The 25,329-nt window shown below is 42.1% G+C and overlaps 3 protein-coding genes across 10 annotated transcripts in view; 2 read left to right on the forward strand and 1 right to left on the reverse strand.

Moving 5' to 3' along the window:
- Positions 1 to 25,329, forward strand: part of LOC126564205 (sodium/hydrogen exchanger 7) — a 714,899-nt gene that overhangs the window by 499,636 nt on the left and 189,934 nt on the right. The window lies entirely within an intron of this gene.
- On the forward strand, positions 15,538 to 18,678 carry LOC126560568 (uncharacterized). The gene is made up of 4 exons (XM_050216525.1): positions 15,538 to 15,891; positions 15,961 to 16,038; positions 17,439 to 17,833; positions 18,561 to 18,678. The coding sequence occupies exons 1-4, from the start codon at positions 15,538 to 15,540 to the stop codon at positions 18,676 to 18,678; spliced, it is 945 nt and encodes a 314-aa protein (XP_050072482.1).
- LOC126565653 (uncharacterized) lies at positions 19,257 to 20,221 on the reverse strand. The gene is made up of 3 exons (XM_050222849.1): positions 20,183 to 20,221; positions 19,453 to 19,681; positions 19,257 to 19,381 (listed from the first exon to the last, which is right to left on the reverse strand). Exons 1-3 carry the CDS (start codon positions 20,219 to 20,221, stop codon positions 19,257 to 19,259), a joined length of 393 nt encoding a protein of 130 aa, XP_050078806.1.

The raw sequence follows: 25,329 nt of genomic DNA on the forward strand, positions 1-25,329 counted from the left end.
CAAATGCAGAAATTTAAGACAGTCCAAAAAAGATTTGAAATAAAGTCATCATTAGAAAAGAAGATTAAAGTATCATAAAATGAGTTACAATTCATTACGTCATTGACGAAATCCAAATCAACTCTTAAACTCTTAATGCAACAATACACCAGCTGTACATACAAAAACAATCATGTGATAGCATCATGTTCTGAGCTGCACACAAATTTTTTCCCTCGGGCTGTGCTACAATCTGCCAAACGGCACATCTTTGATGCGTGACAGTAGCTCGTATGGAACAGTGAAAACCATTTCATTTTTTATTCATGATGCAAGGATTAAGGACTAAATGTAGTGTCCATCAAAATGCCGAAAACGGCAGCACGATCAACAAAAAACTCGAATGACCATTTCGTAAACTAACTGCGATGAATAGGTTGTTTTGATAAATTTATGAATTTATGAATGCTTGGACAGAACATGATAACTAAAACAGCTTTTAACGTTTAATTGATAGTTTAGTAACATGTTTACTTATAACAGAGTTTGAAAAACTGTCAAATAACTCACAAAGTGACTCGCTAGGTAATTCAATCAAAATAAATAGCATTAGCATAAAAGAATGAAATAAATACTTCTAGCATTTATACAATAATATAGCGGGCTGATCTTTACACGACAGTACCGAATATCAAATCCTAACCGGACAGTTCCCACGTATTGAAGACTGATTATGAAACTGCGCGATATTAATAAGTATTGCAAGCCATTATATGACCGAAATGATCTAGCAAGGCCTTAAGCCAAGGAGAAAACTTTAATATAACAATGTGCGCAGGCTGGTAAATCCTTATGAAAACGTCAGAACTTGTAATCATAACTAGACTTAACAATTCTTAAATTTATTCTTTATTGGAATGTTGCTGTTAACATTGACTAAGCGTAGAACTTCTTACTGCTTCTTCTTTTTCTTAATCTGCTCAGGATTGAGCACGTCGCGTCGACATGGCCAGGTCGTCAATCCGTTTCCAGGAAGCTCGATCTAGAGTTGCAGTCCTCCATCCACGGCTGCTTCCGGTCTCCGACAGATTAGACCCCACTTGATCTAGCCAACGAGCTCCTGGAGTCAACGTGACGATCAAGTAGCCGACGTGCCCCATCTTGGCATGATGGCATGGGCATGAGTCCAGCAATCGTATCCTTCAGAATATCAGTCCCGCCAAACAGCTCAACTAGGTTGTGGCTCATTCTCCTTCGCCACACGCCCTGCTCGCACACACCCCCAAAAATAGTCCTTAACACCCGCCGTTCGAAAATGGCGAGTGCATTGGCGTCCTCCGTCAGCATAGTCCAAGACTCGTATACGTAGAGGACTTCCGGATGTATCATGATACGGTCGAGATCGTCGCCGTCAACTGATACTCTGCTTCCGAGTCAGGCTCTATCACGGTCAGAGCCTCCGGCGATCAGGTATTTTGTATGCGTCGCGTTGATCCTCAATCCAATTTTATTGACCTCGCGTTCCAGTCGGGTGTACGCCGCCGCAGTTGTCCGTCCAATGATGTCGATGTCATTGGCCGCGAAGCCAAATAATTGGAGAGATCGTGTGAAAATCGTGCCCCGGATGTCGAAGCCCGCGCTTCGCATGACAACCTCCAGAGCGATGTTGAACAACAAACAGGAGAGTTCGTCCCCGTATCGTAGGCCGCCTTGAAATCAATGAACAGGTGGTGCGTAGGGAACTGGTGCTCCCGGCATTTTTGGTGGATCTGCCGTAGAGTAAAGATTTGATCGGTTGTCGATTTGCCTAAAACACAACCAGCTTGGTAGCTTCCGACGAAATCTGTAGCAAGGGGCTCAAGTCTGCAGGATCTTCTCTACTTCCTACTGCCTCTGAAATAGAATTGCTTCTGAAATCCCTTTTAAAGCCACAGTTGGAAAACTGATATTTTTAGTCGGCATCTGTCAAACACTTGATTAATCATGCAACAGACAAGTAGAGTATTTATACTCATTGCGAAGCACTTGGTGGTAATGGAAATGATGATTATTTGACCCGAACAGATTGCGTAAGGTTCGAATTTTTTGCTACATTGAATTTATTATAGTAGGTCTGTTGTCAAACCAAGTTGAGAGTAAGTTTGTCTAAACATTTGCTCATATCTGTTTAATTTAGATTTTGGGTAGCAATATTGTTCTCAACGATCAAGGAGGTAACTGACGGATGTCATCCGAGAGACTAATCTTAGAATAAAATCTTGGCTAATAGATGTCATCGAATAGTAACACTAAAAGCTATTCGAGTACTCATAAAAACGAAAGAAAATAATAATTTTTGGAAGGATTGATAAGACAATAGAATACCTTCATCGAACAATTGGAACTGCTAGAAACGGGCCTACAATTTTGGACACCACCCTCCCCCGTGCCGTTCATGAGCAACCTCAATTGCTCTGCTTTATGGCAATGTAAAATGCGTGTACGCATTACGAATCCAGGTCTGTCATTAAAAAAATCACCTACCCGCCCCCATTGATTCACGTAACACACCTCCTCGACTGGGCAGCACGCAAAGAAGGAGTAGGCAGGCGTACATAACAAAAAAAGACTTACCGCCTAACCAGCGAAACAGCAGCACAGTTCAACACAAAACCATCGAAATGCCAATGGAAAAGCTGATGGTGAAAATAGATACGACAAAAGGCAACCGCCACGGTTTGCCGGTGCATATGGACGCGCTTGTCAATCAATGGAGGCGCACAAGCAAGGAAAAATGGATGGTTGATGCTTTGACGCAATACATCAATCCAATAAACGCGTCCGATGCCGGTTGCTTTATGCCAAACCATCAACAACAACAACACCTTCCCCTACCAACACTCACACTCTCGGCAGCACTACCAACTTACCCCAAGATGACGTTGTTTAATGTTGTGCGAAAGTGGCAAAAATTGGCCACAAAATGAAATTCTCATCATGAAAGCATCACTAGGAACACCATAGAAGTCCCATGGGTGAAACCACAACGAAATCTCGCAAGGAAATCCAACCGAAACCTGTAGGCACATGTCTCTTTCATAATGTTTTTCATCAGAAATCTTTCCAAGTTAATAAAGCACAATCTATTTACGAACAATTATTGACAGCTCTGTGTATTCCCGCAACAAAGAGAGCAGCACACCACGCGCTAATGGCACATGTTTTTTTTTTTTTTTCAAGAAATCTGCAACCTTTTTCACTCTGGTCTGTCTCGACCTCGACAGATGAATCGCTATTTTCATTCGTCCTTCGAAAGTCCTTCCAAAAACGGAGGTTTGAACAGGTGGTGGCAACTCTGTGCTACGCAGTTTTTTTCTGTGACCCCACCGTGGTTTGTGCGTTTGACAGAAATTATTGGAAGGAATTTCGCAACAAACGTCATAAACAGAAAAGAGCATGAAGATAATGTTGTTGACAACGGTGGTGGATGATTGTAAATGACAGAGCAAACCTCCGAACGATCCTCCGAAGCCGTAGATGTTCGTAAACGAAGCAAAAAGGAATTGCGTACTAGTTATAGCACGGAGTTTTTAACGCGACACTGGTTCAATTCAAATCGAACTGGTTTAATGCTACTTTCGCTTTGCCTTGTCCTAGTCGTCACAGACAATTACAAAGCTTTCATAGCTGAGTTTGAAGCATTACTCGATTCTGTATAATGTGGATTAAATTTCGGCAAATTTTAAATACACCCTAGAAGTATAATCTTATCAACTATTTCTGGACAAAATCTTCAACAGTGTCATCTATTCATCCAAGATAAGTATCACGGTTGTTCCCCTGAATGATCATATAGTAATCGGTTCGTTGGTCCTGTAACTACTTGTACAATTTACCGTCATTCCCTTTTTAACGCAATTCAAAAGGGCCGCTCTTAAGAGATCTTAAGACATCCCCGGCTAGATGCTAATTCGATAACACAGTCAACGGCTATGGAGAAAACGATGTACTAAGCAATTAGTGTTAATTAAACTATGCCGCAAGAAAAGGGCCCCCAACGGCCGACTAAACCAGCATCGAGCTAGTTTCCCATTAGGTGTACCGCTGTGGTATAGGCACAGTACCAGAAAACCCTTTATTACGTTTTAAACAAGCTAGATTAATGTGACCTCTCTATTGAGGGTGGAGGTAATGGTAATTGCAATCTGGAGGTTTCCCTACGATTTAAAATCTTTCGCCATTGGGATAATATTGTAGATAAATTAGATCACTTCCAGTATACAAAACACGTGGACAACTACGAAAACATGTTAAATACTGCGACAAATGGAAGCTCATGGTTTACGGAAGGAAAGACAGCTACACTTCACTAACTATCGCAGTGCTAGAAAGCTTCCAAATCGTACCATCGATATCGAATGGAAAAACTCCATCAAATATTTAGGCGTAATATTTGATGAATATTACCGATACTCTTGTATGCTTCACTAATCTGCGGTGACAGCGCAGTAACACATATTCAAAAGATACATGTTTTACAAAACAAATTCTTAAAAAAAGAATAATGAATCTTTCTCCATGGTTTAGCACAAGAATCATCCACAAGAAAGGCACAAATCGATAGGGTATTCGAACACATTCAAGCAATCAAATTCAGATACAGAACAAAATGTATGAATAGTGCAGAGAGAATCCTACGGAACCTTGTATAAAGATTCAAATCTAACGACTTCAGTAGGATAAGTTTAGTAATTTAGACGTAGATTAAGTTAGTATTATTTCTTATAATTTTCCTTCTTTTATGTTGTTTTTTCCTTTACTATCTAAGTTAGGAAATAAGTTTATCTTTGATAAGGGTTTTTTAAAGAATTTTTCCGCAACATGAATTTTCAATATTCTTTAAAACTACATTCAAAATGCCCCAGGCCACAACAATCCTACACATCGAGTTGTTCACGCACAACGGTGAGGCAGAAACTTGGCGAAGAACAATTCGTCAAGTGAGTGTAGTGAGTTCACTGCAGTGAGAAGTAGGTAATGCATGAGTGTCACTCAGAAAATTATAAATAGGGCAAATTTAGTTAAGATTAGATTTCTTTAAGAATCCCTTCCAAACTGATCAGGCTTGTTAGAATGACCATGACCAACGTCACATACCAGGTGAAGGTGGCAAGTGATGCCATGAAGGTGGATGGAAAACTCTCAACGTCTTTTGCTACCCCCAAAGGCCTGTGTCAGGGCTCGCCTTTGTCCTATTCAACTTGGCGCTGCGGGAACCATCTTCTATAAGTCAACCCAGATCCTGGAAAGGATCGAGCAGGCGGCAGAAAACCTTGGGTTGCAGGTTAACAAGGCAAAGGCCAAATTGATGGTGGCACCATCAGCGGCCCTACTAAGAAATCCGGAAATTTGTGGGGGTGATGTACGGATAGGTGATCGCAAACTTGAAGTCGTCCAAAACTTCACCTTTCTCGGGTCATTCTACAGCCTGATGAAACATCTCACTGGAGAGGGATAACGGATTGGCGGACGACGACGTGGAACCTTGAGCGGTTCCGGATTCTGCTGCGGCAGGCCAAGGCCGCAAATCGGTTGTAGCGCCTGATAAGTAAGTAATTAAATTTAGTTAATAAAAGCTCGCCATTCATTTTGGACTCCTGGCAAACTGCAAGCAAACTGGTAACAAATTTCTCCGTGCAAAACACGTCCGAAAGATCCGCGACTGAACAGAGTAAAGGAAACACCCGGCACCGATCAAAAAATAAATACTGTAACTTACAATACACATCATAACTAATAAATACAATGAAAACACACGTGGATGAACATAGAAGAAGAAAACAAATCAGTGAAATAAACAATATTCAACATACTTGAACAAAAATTGCATACGTATCTCGTTCGAATATCACCTCCAAGTGATATAACACCACTTTGATATCGTGGAAAGATAGTTGCGTAATGCTTGGCTCAAACTACCACCCGTAAAAAAAATCAGGTATTAGCATCATCGATACTCAGTACAGCCACAACGCACCGTAGTTTTGACGTAATTAATTGCCATTTTTACCGACACTGTTTGCCTGTGAGGAAGACAAATTGAATCACGTACAAATTAATCGAAACGCACAGTTCCGAAACGCTGGCAATTAGCTATTAACAATTTACAAGCAAACCCTTGCCCAACCAATTCCCAAACTACGGTGTGTGTTTGTGCGGGAAGAGCAGCAGAGATCGTACGTAACGTTTTCGGACAGACACGCGTCGCTGCAGCTGGAAAGGAATACGGTTGAATGGATCTCGCAAAAGAAACAAACGCACAAACATAAATAAAAGGCCCGGACGCTCCAAACCAATCCAAGGTGCACAGGTCCTGGGTGAACTGTGCGTAAATGTGTTCCACGAACAATCAGAAACAGAGGCATGATAAAGAATGAAGCATTCGGTAGTTTTTTGCATAAAATCGCGGGGGAAAATGCCTGGATATGAAAAATAATCTCATCAACAAAACTGCAACAAATCAACGTAGTGAGGACTTATGATCCAACTAGTCTTAGTGACCTCCATTATTCTGACATTTAAAACGATATTCTCAAATACGAGATCAACTCACTGAACTTAGTAGTGTGCCCGACCTTTACATCAATTTACGCCCAAGAAATGTTGGATTTTGCTATTCATCGCCACTTCAACCTGTCACCGTACGTCGCGGAATTGCGGTCATTTGTCCATCGACGACCACACATTGCCATGGCTGAAGCAAGTCGGCATTGGACCGTTGCTTCTCATTCTTCGTATCTGTTCTTGCTTAACCACACCAAACTACTTAGCCCTTCTCTCTTAATTGATCAAGCCAAGGTAATGATAGAATGTGTTTTTCCTTAGCGAAACTATTGAAGCGTGTTATTTGGTCGCTAGTGGGGCGGAATACTAACTCTCTAATGGAGCAAAACAGCAAGACTTTTGTTAAATTTTATTCAAACTACTTTATGTTTTACCTCTTCTTAAACAAATCCCATGGATTAGAAACGATCTTTTGAAGTTCGTTTCGTCATCTAGACAGATTTATGATTACCAAAACCTTTCCCGAACCCAACAAACAGTTTTATGAGGAGAACAACTTCCACGAAACTGTCGCTCACGATTCAATCTTTGCTGCCGAAAGGAAAGGTCACTCCAGGCGCTTCAAGCAAGCCAACACATTGTAAACTAATGATTTCCGTCTTCTGGATCGAAAGTCATGATTTCGTGCAATAACGAACGCAGGAGAGACACGATTTTCGAACGATTCGTTCGTTAATGCTGTCCCACAGTCATTGGGTAGAGTAGTTTTAGCATTTCCACCCTGGCTCTTCAAGGGATTAGTGAGAATAATCAATTTATTCACTATTAAATGTCTAGGCAATATCTTACCGACGTTTTCGATCCCAAGTTACCTAACGCCAGTGATCTGAATCCATCTCATTTAATTTCACCTCTTTTTCCTTCCATAGCTCTTACACTCTTAACACTATTCCTTTTTCTCCAGCCTATGAGTCATTATCAACAGCGACGTCAGCGGCAGTAGTAGTAGGGTGATTACTCACCACTGCGGAACTGCGTCAGTTAGCACACCTAGTGTAGTACATAGTACTGTCGGTCCGTATGTATATCGTTCCACTTATTTCGAATCGACGATCGTGCTCGTGATCGTGATTTCGTCACTCGAGAAAGCAATAGACCAGCTCTGGGCTGACTGGTTGTTGGTAGGCTGGGCCCCCACGTTGGGTGGTTGGGCAGATATCTGCAACACACACACCCGGCGTTCGGCAACATTGCGCACCGTTACGGCAAACTGTTCGTCGCCGGATGCATTGTAAAGCGCGCGCGCGCAGGAACGAGAGGAGAAAGCAAAAGCTTTACATAATGGATGAATTTAAATTCAAAACCGGCAGTAACTTACATATGACAGTCGTCCGGACGAATGGCGTGAGACTTTTGTGTCTTGGACTCCATCCGGTTTCGTACGCACGATCATCACAAGATCGATATTGAGCGTAAGAAATAAAGGATCAAAGGGAGTCTTCGTAGGGCAAAAGGTTGTTCTTTTCCCTAAGATACTCATCAACTGCATATAGTTTAAAATTATAGGCCAAAAAAGGGATAAAATAAGCTTAACTTGCTGTAAATATGGCGCCCATTCCACAACGCAAAATCAAGTGAACGTAACATACACAAATGAGCACTAATACGGTTTTAATCATCAACTCATAAATAAACCATTGACTGAGGTGGCTCTCCCATTAGCAGTTTCGATATGGGAAAATAGCGGCAAAGAATATGATTTAATATTATGCGAAAAAAGGGTAACCAGGCAAAACAACTCTTTTACACAAAAAAACCGGTACCATACGAATATTCCAACCGTTCGTTTCGTTCCGATGAAGTCATTGTTGGAGAGAGGTGCTATTAGTGACGGTTCATCACCATGATTTTATTTTCCAGCGCATAATATAATGTCTTACAGGGTTGACGTATCCAATTCGGCATCGTCATACTATTATCGAGCAATGTAAATGCTTATTCTGGCGTCGGTAACTCTCAATTTGGACATCGTTCATTCGATTCGAGCGTCGTCAAGTTTAAATCCGTCGTTTTAAAGATTGAATTGGGCCGCGCCGCTGGATTGTTTTAATTTATAAATTTGTATGTACATGACTAAAGAATGTGAAATTTGATTTTGCACCTTTTATATTAGTCATTTCACTTAAAAAGAGTAATTTTCCTAGAGCAAGTTATGGTAATTAGTTACACACAACCAACGCATTTTTGTAGAGCTTTATGGATCAAACACAACGGAGCCACTGGTTTGACAGCTTAAAAATCAAAACAATCCAGAGGCGGCCGAATTCAATCTTTACAACGAGGGTTTTAAACTTGATAACGCCCAAATAGAATGGACGATGCCCAAATTGAGAGTTTACGACGCCACAGAATAAGCATTTACTTTGCCCGATAGCTTGACGATGCCGAATTGGCTAGGTAAACCCTGTAAGATGCATAAATTTACGAATTTCTATGTCTTATCAGTTTCTTATATCCAAAGGAAGACTCTACACAGGTCGGTTGTAGTTTTGGTTGCAATTAGAAGTGTTTTTAACATGTATACAACGCTAATCCATTCGCACCTACTCACCTAACCTAACAATGTCCCCTACATTCCTGTTGCGATTTTTTGCGAGGAACAAATTATCATATGCAGTACCGATTGACCAACTAAAATTTAAAGACCAACAAAAAAACACGCACCTTCACGACGTAGGGAAACAGAAGCAAAACAATCATTGCTCGTGTTCGAGCGTGTATGTTTACAAAATAATTTCATCATGCTTTTCCCCCCACACTCCATGCAGACGCGAGACGCTAATTACCCACGGACAAATCAACCCGCACTCGCATAAAATCAGGCGCACACGCATGATGGTGTAGCATGAGTCATAGGAGATAGGCAAATGGAACACTGGTCGAAAGAGATAATCGCAAACAATCTCCCCGTTTTTTCTTGCACAACGAAAAAACACTGAATGGTACTGAAACATTGACGACACAATTCTTGTGCTTAGTTCGGCACAATGTCTTCAGGTGGGTAAACGTAAAGTGCGTGGTGCCGTCCAATCGTCGAGGTTTCAATGATGTCACGGAATATTTGGAAACCGTGTCGCGGCTGATGCCTCTAAGTAAGTTTTGTTTGCCGTCGTTTCTCTGAGGTTCATTCAACTTTAAGGTGTTTTGTCAACAATTTCAAACAATGACTATTATTTACCCTCTTTTCTTCCCTTCACTCTCGTAGAGCCGTCAATGCTCCAAGCAAATAGATGAAGGGTCCCATGTATGGGCAACACTGGTAGGCGGTTAGGATTAATACAGGCTGATCGAGTGTTTGTTTCCGAATGTGAATAGTAAAAGTTAGGGTAAATTGAAGTTTTGGAGGTTTATTTAGAGTAGTCGTAAGATTTCTATAGTTTGTACTGGTCATACGGGCATTAAGATATTACTTGCTACAATGGATATATCATCTACTGCGGCTATATTATGAGGCATTCTCTAGTCATGGTCTAGCGGCGCGGCCCGGTGGTGTAGGCGATAGCGGCGCCGGTCTTACCACGACAGGGGCGGGGTTCCAATCCCATTCGGACCGTCCCCCTGTAATGAGGACTGACTATCCAACTACGTGGTATCGGGAAGTCTAGTAAGCCATTTGATGGCAGACGTGGCCTTAGAGGTCGTTAAACCAAGAAGAAAAAGAAGAAAAAGAAGAAGACTCTAATCATGACGAAGCATTACAGACGAACCGACCGAAAGTCATCTTCACCGACAGTGTCAGCAACACGACATCTCCAAAGATCCCCACATTCAACTCCTAGACTCCATACCTGCGTCCCCGACAATCTTTTTCTGCTGGATTCCGGGTCCTTCCAGAATCAACGAAAACGAAAAAGCCAATCGTCTGGCTAACAGGGGTTGGCTGCGTCCAACAGAAGCACACAACTCCCTTTTCTACCGAGATGCCATCCATTTTACCAACACCATAGTCTCCTAACACTGGAACACCTCCTGGCGCAACCTGGACCTCATGCTCCATCAAGCACAACACCGCTTCATGGGAAGATATCGAATCCAGCCACCATCAACGAGTCCTATCCCGCCTTCGAATAGGACATACACATTTGACCCATTCCTACAACCTCAACAAATCCTGTCCTACACTTTGCAGCTTCTGTGACGTTGACATCACTGTACGCCTCACATTCTCACCGATTGCCATGGATACACGATACACCAAGCTACCTGAAAATTAGACACCGATTACACAATTCTACCACCCGACAAACTTCATCAGAACAGTCATATTCGATTTTCGGATTGACAGATCAGTCATTTATATAGAGAAAATTAAGTAATAGTTTTGACTTATATTAGCCATAATTGCAATAGTTTAAAATGATAGACAGGCCACATCTGCAATAGACGCGGCCCGGTGGTGTAGGCGACAACGACACTGGCCACTCGCCTATACCACCAGAACCGGGGTTCAAATCTCATTCGGATCGTCCCCCCGTAGGGAAGACATACTATCCAACTACATGTTAACGGCAGGTCTAGGCAGCCATTCGCTGACCGACATGACCGAGGCGAATGTAGTTTCAGAGACTCAAAGCGTGCACGTGGGCTGCTACATATGTTTCTGTTCAATCTGATATTTTTATTCGAAAGTTTGACATTTTGGAGCATAATCACACTCACAACATTTTGACGTACGACCATCATTTGTGATGTTATGATGTGAGTGTGATGGACTTAAACAAGTTCAAGTTTTGCAAAAAAAAGAGGATTGACCCATGAACAATTCCGAGCGATCATTTTTCACTACTTTCGATGTGGATAGTCCAGAAGACAAGACTGCTTTGAAGAACTCAAATCGTGGCCGACGATCGCTCAATGACGATTTTTTAGAAGGCCGTCCAAAAATGACGGCTGGTCCTGAGAACATTGATGTCGTTAAAGACCTAATTGAACAAGATCGTCATGTGACATACTGTGAGATAGAGGCATCGTTTCGGGCATTTCTTCCACCAGCACCAGCAAAAAGGAGAAATCTTCAGAAAAATTCGAAATACGAACAACAGAACACGAATCATTTTTCACCATGATAATGCGAGCTCTCGCGCATCGGCTAAAACCACCGGCCAAAACGTCGAACTGATGGCTCATCCGCCCTATAGCCCTGACTTGGCACCCAATGACATCTTTTCATTCACGCACATCAAGAAAAAAAATGCTGTTCAAGCGTTCAAAAACCACGTTTTGGAGGTATCTCAATCAGAGTGAAAAAAGTGCTTCGACAATTGGTTTGAGCGCATGTAAAAGCATGTGAATCAGGTTGAAGAACCCTTCGAAAAATAATAATACAATTTTGGATGGTAAATAATTGCATTTTCATTATTGGGCCAGTAATATAAATAGCAGCCGATGTATACGAAACGAAAAAACGAAAAACGAAAAATAAAAATACTCTACTCATGTTGGTTACGGCCTTAGTGTTAAGATCTGCAAACCCATGTAATTTTGAATCTGTGGCTCATTTGCGGATCGAAATGAACTTCAAATTACATTTATTACAGAAAGTTAAACCAACAAATGATAATAAAATTGACTCAAGTGCTGTTTTTGTTGTTTTATAACAGCTGCGTCCAAGCTTTTGCCACTTCTTTATGCTATTCTCAACACTAATTACAACTTTGTTACAGGTGACGTCATTTCATTTGCCTAAAATACATCCAATAGCATTTGCTTATCCAAGAAATCAAACCAATGATGAAGGAAAACAGATTTTTATGTTCAAACTTGTGTCTCAAATTGCCGCCCCCTGGTTAGTGTAGCAACCAAGGCTGATAACAATGATTAACAGTGGAAAATTCTATCTTGCCTTTCTGGCACTTTACCCACAGTAGGGAAAATTTTTCACGAAGCACAAATGACAGAAACAACACAAAAACCCTCCACAAAACAAATGATGAGTGTAGCGGATGAAAATGGGAAAAAGTTACATGCAGCTTTTTTTTTACACATTTTTTCTCACTCATTCATGGCATGGCTTTCTGGCTTTGTGGTAAGGTGCGAAATAACTTCCAGCCGAGCCGAGCTTCAGAATAATAAATGCCAGGCGAAAATGGAAACGAAGGAATAACGTTTCCATTCATATCCGTTGGATGTGGTTTCGTTCGCAATCTCACGCATTGGTAAGGAAGAGAAGAACAACTTCTGTCGTTTGCAGTGCGTTTATTGCTAGCGCGGTGGATGAATCGCGTGAAGGCACAGTTACTTCGTGCCCGATTTCAACATATTGCCGCCGCTGGCGGTCCTCCTAAAGTGCTGTTCAGTGTTAGTTTAAGTGAGAGCTAAATTTGTCTGCGAAACTCCATTGGAAAGCTTCTTCTTTGCTTAGATGTTAAATAGCAAAGCATTTTTCCGCAAAGAATGAATCGTTTAGCTGAGCATCCCTTAAAAAATCAATACTATTGTACTTTATATTTACAATAAATCGAGAGAATCGAGAAAGAGATAATCCCTATCAATAATAACAAGAAATCATCACAATTTGCTTTCTCAAACTCCATTATTCATGAAACTTTCCAAAGCAAAAAAAAAAACACATAATCCCATGTCCTTCGAGAATAAATGACTCTCGCGCGTTGGGAGCTTTCCATTAAAATGCAAGATTTGGGTGGATCCGGATGGGTCTCTGCATCTTCATCGTTATTTCGACAGTTCCACTCGAGAGAATAATGAAAAAAAAAACGATCATTGTTCAACGACCGTTCACCTTTTTGGCACTGCAATCGGCTAAACATTCATCCAAATCATGATGACGCACAAAAACGGGCTCCATGTGAACTACTATTACTGATACTACCGTGTGTCTCCCAGAGAATCAGCCAAAGCGGAAAAGAAGTTTATTATCTCCTTGCTAAGGACACGCAATACCGAATCCTCGATTGGTTCTCATCAGTCATCTCGTTCGTATGCCTTCCCTGACCAAATCCTCCAACAGCCACCCCCTCACCGAAGTGGACTTCTCTCATTTCGCTATTCTAATGGTAACCGCGACCACTTGAAGCAGGAAGCCCTAGTACCGTGTCCTCGTTAGTGGTCAAATTTGGCCGCAAGTTTGTGGACCAAGATGGGACGGAATGTAATAATTATTGAACTTGTGACGCATACACATAACGAGGGTTAGACAGCGGGATACGGTTTTGAGATGAAATCAATAATCCTCAAATGTCCCCTTTCTTTATTGCTGCCGAGCTTTTCCCTATCTTCGCAAATGCCACTACCGGGCGGCGCGTGGGACTAAACCAAACAGGGCACGAATCCTGATCGTTACCAGCAGAAAGAGAACCTTAGCCGTGCTGGCGCGCGATACGTGCGTGAGTCTTTGAAGCGTAAATTTAGATGCAAAATGTGTGACCCAGAGAATCAGTAGACTAGAATGAAGATGCCTGCTACACGTGTTTGTGAATAGTCGAGGGAACGCTTGTATCATCAATTCTTCGTCTTGAGCTAAACCTCCAAGATGGTAGGTGTTTGCAGAGAGTAGATTAGGGATTGCCTTGATTCGAAGGGTCGCAGCTTTATTCATTGAACTGCTTGCTAAGCGAAAAACGCTTTTGCTACGTGGTACGACTTTGAAAACCGATCCAAAAATATCTTTTTTCGAGAAACATTATTAACTTCTAGAATATCGTAACAAAAGATGGTCTTTTCTGAGAAGAAATGATGCTGTGGCTGAAAGGTTTTGAAACAAAAACCGCTCTGTTTTGTTGGATGACTTGAATGATTATGTAGCGAGCGGAGGAGCATTTCCACTACCAAAAAATGCATTAAATATCAATAATTAAAATGCAAACTTCACATGATTCATAACAAAGTTCACAACACCATTTTCTTTTTCATTCGACAACAGAAACTTTCCTGCAAGCAAAACCAACCGCGTTGCCTATCAAACAAAAAAACCATCATTAATACTGTGACGGGGGCAAACCATCGCCGAGGGTTTGGGGGGAGGGGGGCAGTGTACTGGATCTATTATTCATTCGCGGCCTCAGCCTTTGCGATGAATTTTCATTTCCCGAAGCTGCAACGAAATGTACAAAATTCGGAAAAATAAGCCTCCTGTCGTGGGTGGGTTACGCGCGATCGTGTGGCATTGATGTTACACACATTTAGCATCATCGTTCGTGTTCGTGCTGATCGGTAAGGCTAAGAGAGTAAGAGCACCCGGTGGTGGTGGGAGGGAATTTTGGGGCAAGTCATCCGCACGGGGAATTCACGCCGCTCACCCTTATCAACAGCGAAAGGGAGGAAAGGGGTTATAACACGGCCACCGTTTCAGTGAAAGGTAATCCCGCCCCTCCAACTCCCCTCCTCCCTTCGAATCAACACCCCCACACGCAGCAACAGTCGAGTACGCCCCGGTGGGAGTGAACGAATTTTTGACATGGCACATTTCCATGCCACACTGCATGAATTGGCACAATATTCGTTTTTTTGGTTCATTTTTACGCTCAAACCTGACGATTACCGCGTAAAGGCCGGGCTACATTGATCGTACTCGCAAGCGTAATTTTTATATTCACTAGCGCATCTGGCGGCGACCAGCGCAAGCTAGATGTGGGTATAATTTAAGTGCCAAAATTATTCATGCTTGGTGTCTCATCAATTTTCGACCAGGCTGTCTGTATGCCGTTTGACATGTTGATCAAAATCAATAAATTGCTACAGGTCAGGACGCCGAGTACTGCGGGGCAAATCGTCATTTGACAGTTGGGTGCCTAAGCTTCATACAAAGCGCACGACAACATTCCTTCCCATCTGCCAAACTCCATCCATCATGGCTTCCACAGCCAAATCTTCCACATATAATTGTAGTCAATGTTATCACCTTGATCGTAGCAGTGTGCATTGTTTATTGTTTGAATCGTTTGCCGGCCGGTGTTTAGTAGAAGTGAAAATGTTGGTGGTTCTCGATTTTTTGGAAAAATGAGCGAGCCAGAGCTTGAAAATGACAACAACGAAGTCCGGGATCGTTCCCGATCTCGTTCCCGTAGTCCGCATGCACGTCGTTTGTGGGTTCAAGACTTATTCCTGAACCGAAACGAAACCGGCAACCGGCTACTGACCGACATCACGACATCGGGTATATACGAGACGATGAACCGATTTTTAAGGATGAAGAAGGAAGATTTCTTCCATTTACTGTCCCTTGTTGGTCCAAAAATTGCGAAAATGGACACAGATTTCCGCAAAGCAATCACGGAACATGAAAGGCTGCTGATAACATTGCGTTATCTTGCGACTGGAGAGACATTTACCAGCCTCCAATACGTGTTCCGGGTAAGTAATATTATTTTAGCTATTTGCTTTTTGCTAAGCACACTTTTATCAATCAACATATAATTTTAGGTGTCGAGGCATTCTATCAGCAGAATAGTTAAAGAGACGTGCGCATGTCTTATCGAGGCTTTGCGGGATTATGTCAAGGTAAGTTGCGGGTGTAACCAGCCTCGCTTCAGTGTTTATGTGTTTAAAACGTTCAGCCAGGTGGCAGGCACCAGGGCCTGCCAGTAAACTTTCCCGTTTGCCGGGGCCAACCATTGCTCTGGGGACTCTTTGGCTAGAGAAACAGAATACATTGCGAACAACTGTACTCTAATCGCATGAATACAACGGTGTGAAGGTAAAAAATGATTTTCTAAATATTATTGCGATTGATAAAGACATCAACCCACACACAACAGTATTGATGAAGAGAGTAGAGTTGAAATTATAGCGAAAAACCTCATTTTTTCTACATGCATCTTTGGATCAAAATTCACTGCTTGGGTAGTAGATGCCGGCGGATAGTTCATGAAAAACGGAGCCGGAATGAACGTGTGAAATGTGCTGCACTACGTTTTCCTCTTCAACGTCCTCGTATAAAAAGAGTCAGCCGGAATCGATTCCGATCCGTGGGTGCAGCGGGTGCGCTAGGTCGGAGTTGGAATCAAATCCGACCCGCGGGTGCAACGAGTTCGGGTCGACCCGAAAGATCAGTAGGTGCGAGAAAGCATAAGCGAATCCGACCCGTTGGTGCAGCGAGTTCGGGTCGGGTCGGGCCACGGTAGGTTCAATACCCGATCCGAACTCGCTGCACCAACGGGTCAGAGTCGCTTATGCTTTCTCGCACCTACCGGAGTATTTGCACCCACTGAAACTACTTATACCTTTTGGGTTGACCCGAACGACTCCGGGTCGCTTTCTAATGGCTCCGACCCGATAGGTTCGGGTCGACCCGCCCATTACTAAAAGGTTCATGTAAAACGGAAACTTTTTTTTTCCTCGAACGTAGCTCTTCAATCAAGTAACTAATGTGATATACAAAACTCAAAAAGTATTCAAAGTTATGTTTTTAAAGATTTTTTTTTAATGTTTCTAATAATTCCCGCTGAATATTCATAATACGTCTCCTTTTTGGAGACGGAATAAGCCGAAGCTCATCGGCCACGTACCGGCCGAAATCGTCCGGATCTGCGGTTTCCGGTGCGCCTGTTGCACCCGAAACCGGTTGTTGCAGCCGGTTGTTGAGGGCCCCACTCACACCGTTTCCCTCGCGGATCGTGCCAGGAGTGACGGATAAGGCAGAAGGGTAGGAAGAAGGAGTAGGAGAGAATGGCTCGGGGTCGAAGGCAACCGCGGCATCCCAATCGATGTCGTCCAACGATTGTGGAACCGCGTAGGCTGCCTCCACGAGGGAACGGGGATTGAGGCCCTCATCGTCGTTGCCAAGCTGAAAAAAAAAGAAAATGAACATTAAAATCATAATTTATGTTTCTCATAAGCTCTAAAATATACAGTAACTAAAACATGCATTGAAATCATTCCTCTATTTTATTTTCTTTTAGCTACCCTCTACCGAAGAAGAATGGCTTGCAATCTCAAGACGATTTGAGCAGCGCTGGAGATTTCCTCACGCAATAGGTGCAATCGATGGGAAGCACGTTGAAATTATTTGCCCTCGTAATAGCGGATCCGAATATCACAACTATCAAAAATTTTTTAGTATTGTATTAATGGTTGTGGTCGATGCTGATTATAACTTTTTATGGGCAGATGCTGGTGGTAAGGGAGGAATATCGGACGGTGGAATATTTAAAAACACACGGCTGTATCACAAGCTAGAAAACGACCAACTAAACATTCCACCAGCAACGCCATTGCAGGTCCCGTACCAAACCCCAGTCCCATACTTTATTCTCGGTGACAAGGCATTTGCCTTTACCAATTACTGCTTAAGACCGTACAGCGGGGTGCATCCTCCTGATTCAATGGAGCGTACATTCAACAAAATGCACTCTACTTGTCGTATGCCAGTTGAAAATTCGCTTGGAATATTAGCGAATCGATGGAGAGTGCTCAAAGGCATACAACTGCAGCCGGATGTTGCCAAAAACATTGTTTTGACAACAGTTTACTTGCACAATTTTTTGCGCAAGCATGCTTCGCGGGACACATACACACCCCCGTCTGCATTTGATAGGGTTGTTCGCGGGCGACGAGTCGATGGAGATTGGAGAAGTGAAGGGGGCTTGACCGATCTCCAAAACATTGCTTCCCGACCTTCAGAAAATCTTGCTGACATAAGGAACCACATTGCAAACCATTTAAAACATAATCGTTCTACGTAAATCCATCCAACCAATACCATGGATATTAAAATTAATAATAAATTATGAAATCGCAAACACAACTACACCAACTATACTGTACATTACTACCAGCATGGTTATTTATAATATACATTTAAGTACGCGAGTGCAACAACTACGGATTTTTTTAAGCATTACTCGCCTGCTCTATTAGCGGCTGGATAAACTGGCTGGCTTACTAGCTCACTCACCGAATAAACGTGGCCACATGCCTGTTGTGTTTGGTTGCTGCTGGTGGATCGAGTGGACGAACGTGGCGATAATCATACGCATGTAACTATGTACAGTAAAATCTTTCTACAATCAATTCTCTTCAAGATTGATCATGGAGAAACTTAACTATAGCTACGTACACGATAGCGATTCGCCCAAACACATTATCGGACGAATTGGCCATCGACCCGCTGAAATAGCGGAGTATAACGGACGATCGTAACAAGCAGGGTACGCTCGTCTATCAACTACGCACCTGCTTCCAGCGCAACGATCGATTGCCAATTGTTATTGCCGATTGCAATTGCACAACGAGCGAAGAAAGAATCCATCGTCATGTCAGCACTATCATTCCGGACGGCTATACATATTGGTCTCGTGCTGTTGACGTGGTGCGCTGGTCAGCATTTCCTGCTTGTCGTGATCGTCCGTATATGTGTACATTTTAAGGATCATAGGAACACTTCGTGTGTGAAATGATTCATTTGTATTAAAACTTTGACGAACGAAGCACATACTACTGTGGTGTTATGGGGAAAACCACCATGATATACTTTGTTCGTCAAAATGTTTATTTTATAAGTGCAAAAGAGAGCTTTTTTATGTATATAACAAACGAGCTTCGCATTAAGTTAGTTAAATAGAATGTGAGTAAGGTCAACTAGTTCGTCGGAGAACATCTATCAATCATGGATACCCAAATGTGTTGATGCTCAATACTAGGCATTTATGAAAAAAATGATTTGAAAGCTGACATTAGCTTCCACGCCAAAGATTAAACAAACTAGTTAACCCACACCACTAGTTATTTAAAATAAGTATAAACATACTCACCGTGTCTACATGCACCGCATCTTGGGTGGCCTCGTCTACAAAAGACATCGCTTGGTAGGCGAACCACCGTGGCCGGAACACGTCGTCATTGCCTAAAATAAAACAATAATAAATTGGGATGAGAAATAATAAATTAACTGTATATATATTTTCCTACATGTACCTGCACCGGTTTGCGTCGTCTTCTTGACCTTGGCCTTGTTGGTCCGATAAATGCCAAGGAGTCGGGACCACAGATGTTTCGCATCTTGTGGCGAAACCTCCTCCTTGGCCGCTATCGCAGCCCACGCGTCGCCCTTCAAAACTACATTTTTATAGTTTTTTTTTTTTTTCTCCCACAAAACACGGTGCTTTTGCACCTCGGCAATGAAGCGGAGGCTTTTTTCATGATCCTGGAATGAAAAAGAAAATTCAGTTAAATACTTCCCTTTTTTAATTTAAATTAAAACAACAGAAAGGTCGACAATCGCGTGATAATTCGGTCATGCTAGCCGTCACACCGGAACCACAGTGATAATAATAACACGTGCTATTTTTATATTAAATGTATACAAATAGGCCGGTAAATTTTGCTTACAATTTTATAAAAAAAAAAGTTCTACCAAGCAATATGACAAAGCCGTTCCTCATGAATAAAAAAACTCGCTCTATACTAAAAACCGCTACAATACCAAAACGAACAACCAGTTTCACACACTCTGCAATGTAGTTTAAATGATGAAATAGATGGACAAACCCTACAACAAATTATTTAAGCACTTGTGAAACCTACAAACACTACATTTTTCAATAAAATGTTCAGCTCAATTGCGGCCCCGAGCCGAGCCGGCGATTCACAGACAACAGTTCACACACACACACACACAATTTTCGTTAAAAACAGTTGTACTTACTATTTTTTCATTGCGTCCACTGCTTCCTGCTTGTTCCATGGCTAGAAATACAATATGTATGTTAAATTACCACATATTTTCAAAAAAACATACACGACAAAATATCGAACATACTCACCGAGCTGTTTGTTTACTGGTTTGTGATCAAAATTATAGGCTCCTCGACCCAAAACGCTTTTTGACAGATAAATTATACCAGCCTCTAGCTTCGACCCGCCGCCGCTAGATGGCGTATGCGTTCACAAAAATTACACTCAGGAGTACGATCAATGTAGCCCGGCCTTAATATTCGCAGGAGATTACATTTTTTTTGCCTTGGGGGAGCGAACACACGTTAATCAGTGGGTTCCACACACGTTTGGGATAGATAGTTAGCTCCTGTCATCGAAGTTGATGGTCACGAATATGAGTTTTTTCGCTTCGCTTTGGGATCAAATACGTTCTAAAAATGGACTTGTTATACTGATCAAAACCCCTTGGAAAGAACCCATTTCACGCTACTATAACCAAAGATAATCTTTATGCTGTTGAAATATTGTCGTTTAGAGACGTCAAGAATTCGACATTCTCTCGCGGAAAAGATCACTGATTTCCTGTTGCTGAACGAGACGCGACGCAACAAGGTTATGACCGGTCCGCATTCATCCCGAACCGCGAAGGGAACGCTGATAAGGGCTCGGAAAACAAACCCCCTAATACCAAAACAAGCAGTGATGCTGGAACGGGCGATAAGATGTAACCGGACTGTGAGTAAAATGTTCCCTCACTGGGATGACAATCTTTCAACCTAACCTTGTTTCCCAAGATAAGACGCCACACATGTCGCATTTTCATAAACACATGCAATCGCTAGCAAACAAAGGATTGATGTAAAACTTGTACAAATAGAATTGGGTTGAACGATAGTTGAAACTGTTCTAGATTCTCCTAGCAAAGGAGCAAGATTGAAAATGGATAGATGTGTCACTTCAAACTAATAATTCTGCTGAAGCAAAGTGTCATTTGGGCGGCCAGGTGGACGGCACGACCGGGGTTCAAATCCCATCCGGACCGTCCCCTCCGTAATGAGGAATAACTGACCAATTACGTGGTATCGGCAGTCTAGTAAGCCATTTCGATGGCCGCCGGCATGACCTTAGAGTTCGTTAAGCCGCAAAGAAGAAGAAGGAGAAGAAAACAGAAACGTCTTTTGTCTTCTGTTATCTTCTGTCAAAAGATAAAATTTTGAACAGGTATTGCAAATATTTTATTTTTACCTCACATTTTTAAAGAAAACCTTGCATTTTGATCGTACGTGCGTTTTGGAATTATTTAGAATTGGAAATATGTATTTTAGCAGTTATTTTTTTCATTTTTTAGTTCAGCTTGAGCGTTGTCTAGAAATGACTCGCACTTGTCTAGTTCTACTCAGAAACCCTGTATTGTATATCGGTTCTTTGACGGTAATATTTGGATGACTTGTTTTAATCTCAATCCATTGATCCTCACATTATCAAAGTTGCAAGGGAGATCTATGCAAAATGGGTTAACAAAAGGATGCTCTATTTCCGACAAAAAGCCTTGTTGTCCCTAGTATCTCTAGTAAGTAACCTAGTAAATCTCACTGTCTCGAGGATCGCCATTCAACACGCTACTCAAAAAACTTCGAAACGATCCTAGCAGCGATCTGTGACTTTTGGCGTTGGCGCCGAGCTTTTCAACCGTAGTCGCATCATGATAACCGCCATGTAATTGAGTAGGCGTAAACGAATAGCGTCAATCACGGCGCCATTTAGTGGTGCTGTGTGCTGATGTTGGGCAACATAGTGGCGAGGAGGAGTTTGCCACTGATGGTGACACAATCAGCGGTGTGCGTACGGTTGTGTTAGTGTGTCAAAATAACGAAAAAGCGGAATAGAAACTTTGCCCACTGTTTGTGCGTAGCGATTTGGAGTTCCCCAACTTCTCCCCTAGCCCCTTACAATACTCACACACACACACACACACACACACACACACACACACACACACACACACACACACACACACACACACACACACACACACACACACACACACACACACACACACACACACACACACACACACACACACACACACACACACACACACACACACGCGCACGCACACCTTTTCCTTTTTAATCTTCCGATTTCTCCCACCGGGTGTATGTTTCAAAACAGATTCGAAACATTTCTATGCGTATGCTTCCGTAATGGAGAGTTTGAGTGGGAGTTCGTTTCTTTGTTGTTACCATTTTTTCTTGTCTTATCTTTTGGTTTTTTTGTGCTATCACACGCAAGCCTAGGGGTTTTTCAGCAATTCTACCATATCGATGCACACATCCTGATGGGAGGATACTGGCGCTAAACAGAAACCAGAGTAAAAAACCCCTGTAATGCGTCGTAAGTCGCAGACAGAAAACAAACGCACGCACTTTCTTTACGTCTGATCTCGGCCCCGTATGGACCACAGTGCTATTACGCAATGGCATTTTCCACTCTCAACGCCCGGTGGTTGTTTTTTGGAGATGGTTTTTTTTTGTAAGGTTTGATTTTCCAAGTTTTCGGTGGATTCGGTGGTTTTTCATTTCAACTTGGTCGATTGCAACCACGAAAGTGTGAACGGATTTTGTGGCGCAGCTGGTACGTTTGCTTGTTTTGGGGTGAGGCGCTTATCAGATGCGTTACGCAGCGAAGTGGAGTTTGTAGTCATTTCGAATCGGACTGTTGGAAAGTTGGTTTATTTCATAATTTGATTTGTAAATAATTGTAACTTTACAACGGAAACGATGAAGAAATAGTTTTGTAATTTTCACAAAACCATCCGACTGATTCGTTGTTACTGATTTGTACAGTGTACGATTGTGCGTGAACCAGTTGAAGGTGTGATAATTTGGAGGGGTGTTCTTGTTTTAGGGTTTGTCCCCTTGTACTATCCATCGTATTGAGCTCACGAGGGAAATCATGAGGATTATGAGTTGGAAATTAGAATTGTTGCAATTATCATCCACAGCAAGGACAGTTGAAAGCGTTTGAAAATCATGTTCTAATCCCTGCAACAATTAGAGTTAACTTTATCTTAAGTAGTAATTTCTAGTGTGATGGAAGTGAATGTTTCGGATAGAAATGAATTTGATCTTAAGGAATACAGTGTACAAACATGGGACAATACTATGCGTCCTTGAAATCCACATGTTACGAAGCGTATTATTTCCTCTACCAAGGCTAATCTTTTGACTCACGATGGCCAAAACATAATACATAAAAGTACAAAGGTAAAGGTAATGTCTGACACAAAAGAATGGGTGTCATAAATAAAGCCATTGAGGAGCATGAAATGGGTTCCTTGCCCGTAAACAATCCCACAGCAAAAAATGTTGGTAGGCATCAAATAACAACGCACCTAGTCTTGGTGTTCAATTCTTAATCAAACGCAAAACCACTCTTAGAAGGACGAGTCGTGGGCCAAAGGGTGGCATAGTGGGTTCAGCAGAAACTTCACGGTCTAAGGGACCAGGAAGAATGCGATGTATCAGGTGTAATGTAATTTAATCAGGTCTGTAATAGTAAGTAAAATTTGAGGTTCGGTTTTGTATTTCTTCATTCATTTTATTGTGATTGCAAAGGCTTTAGATGTTGGTATTGTGTAGTAAATTTGTTGTTTGAATATTTTGTCGGTAAGTTAGTGGTTAGCGGTTAAAGAAAGTGTGCCCGCCATTATCATCAGCCTCTTAAGGGTATGTTGCACAAGGTTCTTATACAAAATCTGCTGTCCATGTCGCCGATTCGCCCTCCACATTCAATCTACTCCTTGGAGAAGGGTTTACAAGTTTAGCTTTAAATCGATGGGGGAGCAACATTGCTTGCGTTTTGGCAGTATTTACTTTAATCTTCCAATTTGAAGCATATTTGAGGAGCTTTTCCAGGCAGCGCTGAGCTCTACTCCTCAACTCAACCATAGTTCTGCCCTTTACTGCAATGGCAGTGTCGTCTGCGAACAGAAACATTTGTCCATCACAGGGCATAATCGGCATATCTGCTGTGTACAGAACGTACAATAACGGACCCAGTAGACTACCTTGTGGGACACCTGCCGGTATGGTTAATGGGTCAGACACTTCAGAGCTTAAAGCCACTCTGAACGTTCTATCATCCAAATAACTACTAATGACCTTGGTTAAGTACATAGGAAGTCTAAACGCAGCTAGTTTATGTATAAGTCCCGCATGCCAAACATTATCGAAAGCTTTTTCAATGTCTAGAAAGGCAACAGCGGTGGATTTTGTTGCTTTCTTGTTGTTTTCTATGACTCCCTTAAGCCTGAGCAACTGATGTTTAGTGGAATGGCCCGGACGAAAGCCAAATTGGGCTGTACGAATGATCTCCAGTTCAGACACCCAGTCTTGGAGACGATCAAGAATCAATCTCTCGAAAAGATTACCAAAGGCACATAGCAAACTGATTGGGCGGTAGCTCTCAGGACAGGTCAAATCATTCCCTGATTTAAGGATGGGCACCATTTTAACGATTTTCCAAGCACTAGGAAAGTAACCCACTCTCAGGCATTTATCAAAAATATTAGACAATAAGGTCAGTGCAAGTCGGACGTTGTCGATGGTCACACGGTCACGTCGAGGTATTGAGTAGCTGGCCTCTTTGACATGCTGGCTGCTACATTACCCTCAACAGGACTAGCAATATTTTCACCCAGAAGATGGGCATTGGCAAATTGTGCAGCAAGGGCATTGCACTTTTCGACAGGGGTGAGTAAAATATTACCCCCGGCAGTCAAACGAGGTACGGGCTATGGTCTCAACACCCTTTAGCATAATTGCTACTGAAAGGATTGATAAGATTCCTGCCTTCATTAACGATTTTCATGGTAAAAATTCCAGGTAATTTCCGAATGCCTGCTGGCATATATTATTGCATTTGAGATGTTTTTTAGACTGATTTAATAATGCAGGGTTAGCGCATCGTGAATATATACGAATACAGGAAATATTCGTTTTTTTCATTTTCATCTGAATTTAGTCTTTTTTTTTTGTAGGCCAGACCATTACCTTTAAAGCCCTGTTGAAAGACTCTGTCACACGAGAAAAAAGTCGTAATATTTGTTCTTATCAATAAATTGAAATTTTGAAT

Source organism: Anopheles maculipalpis, chromosome 3RL, assembly GCF_943734695.1.
Source record: "Anopheles maculipalpis chromosome 3RL, idAnoMacuDA_375_x, whole genome shotgun sequence".
In the NCBI taxonomy this organism is placed as follows: Eukaryota; Metazoa; Arthropoda; class Insecta; order Diptera; family Culicidae; genus Anopheles; species Anopheles maculipalpis.

Bases quoted from the DNA above. Each gene is read 5' to 3' on its own strand.
- LOC126560568 (XM_050216525.1), top strand. From the start codon at position 15,538: ATGAGCGAGCCAGAGCTTGAAAATGACAACAACGAAGTCCGGGATCGT. The intron at 15,892-15,960 runs GTAAGTAATATT...ATATAATTTTAG, and splicing joins GCCTCCAATACGTGTTCCGG to GTGTCGAGGCATTCTATCAG. The intron at 16,039-17,438 runs GTAAGTTGCGGG...ATTTTCTTTTAG, and splicing joins CTTTGCGGGATTATGTCAAG to CTACCCTCTACCGAAGAAGA.
- LOC126565653 (XM_050222849.1), bottom strand. From the start codon at position 20,221: ATGGAACAAGCAGGAAGCAGTGGACGCAATGAAAAAATA. The intron at 19,682-20,182 runs GTAAGTACAACT...TTTTCATTCCAG, and splicing joins GTGGACGCAATGAAAAAATA to GATCATGAAAAAAGCCTCCG. The intron at 19,382-19,452 runs GTACATGTAGGA...GTTTTATTTTAG, and splicing joins GACGACGCAAACCGGTGCAG to GCAATGACGACGTGTTCCGG.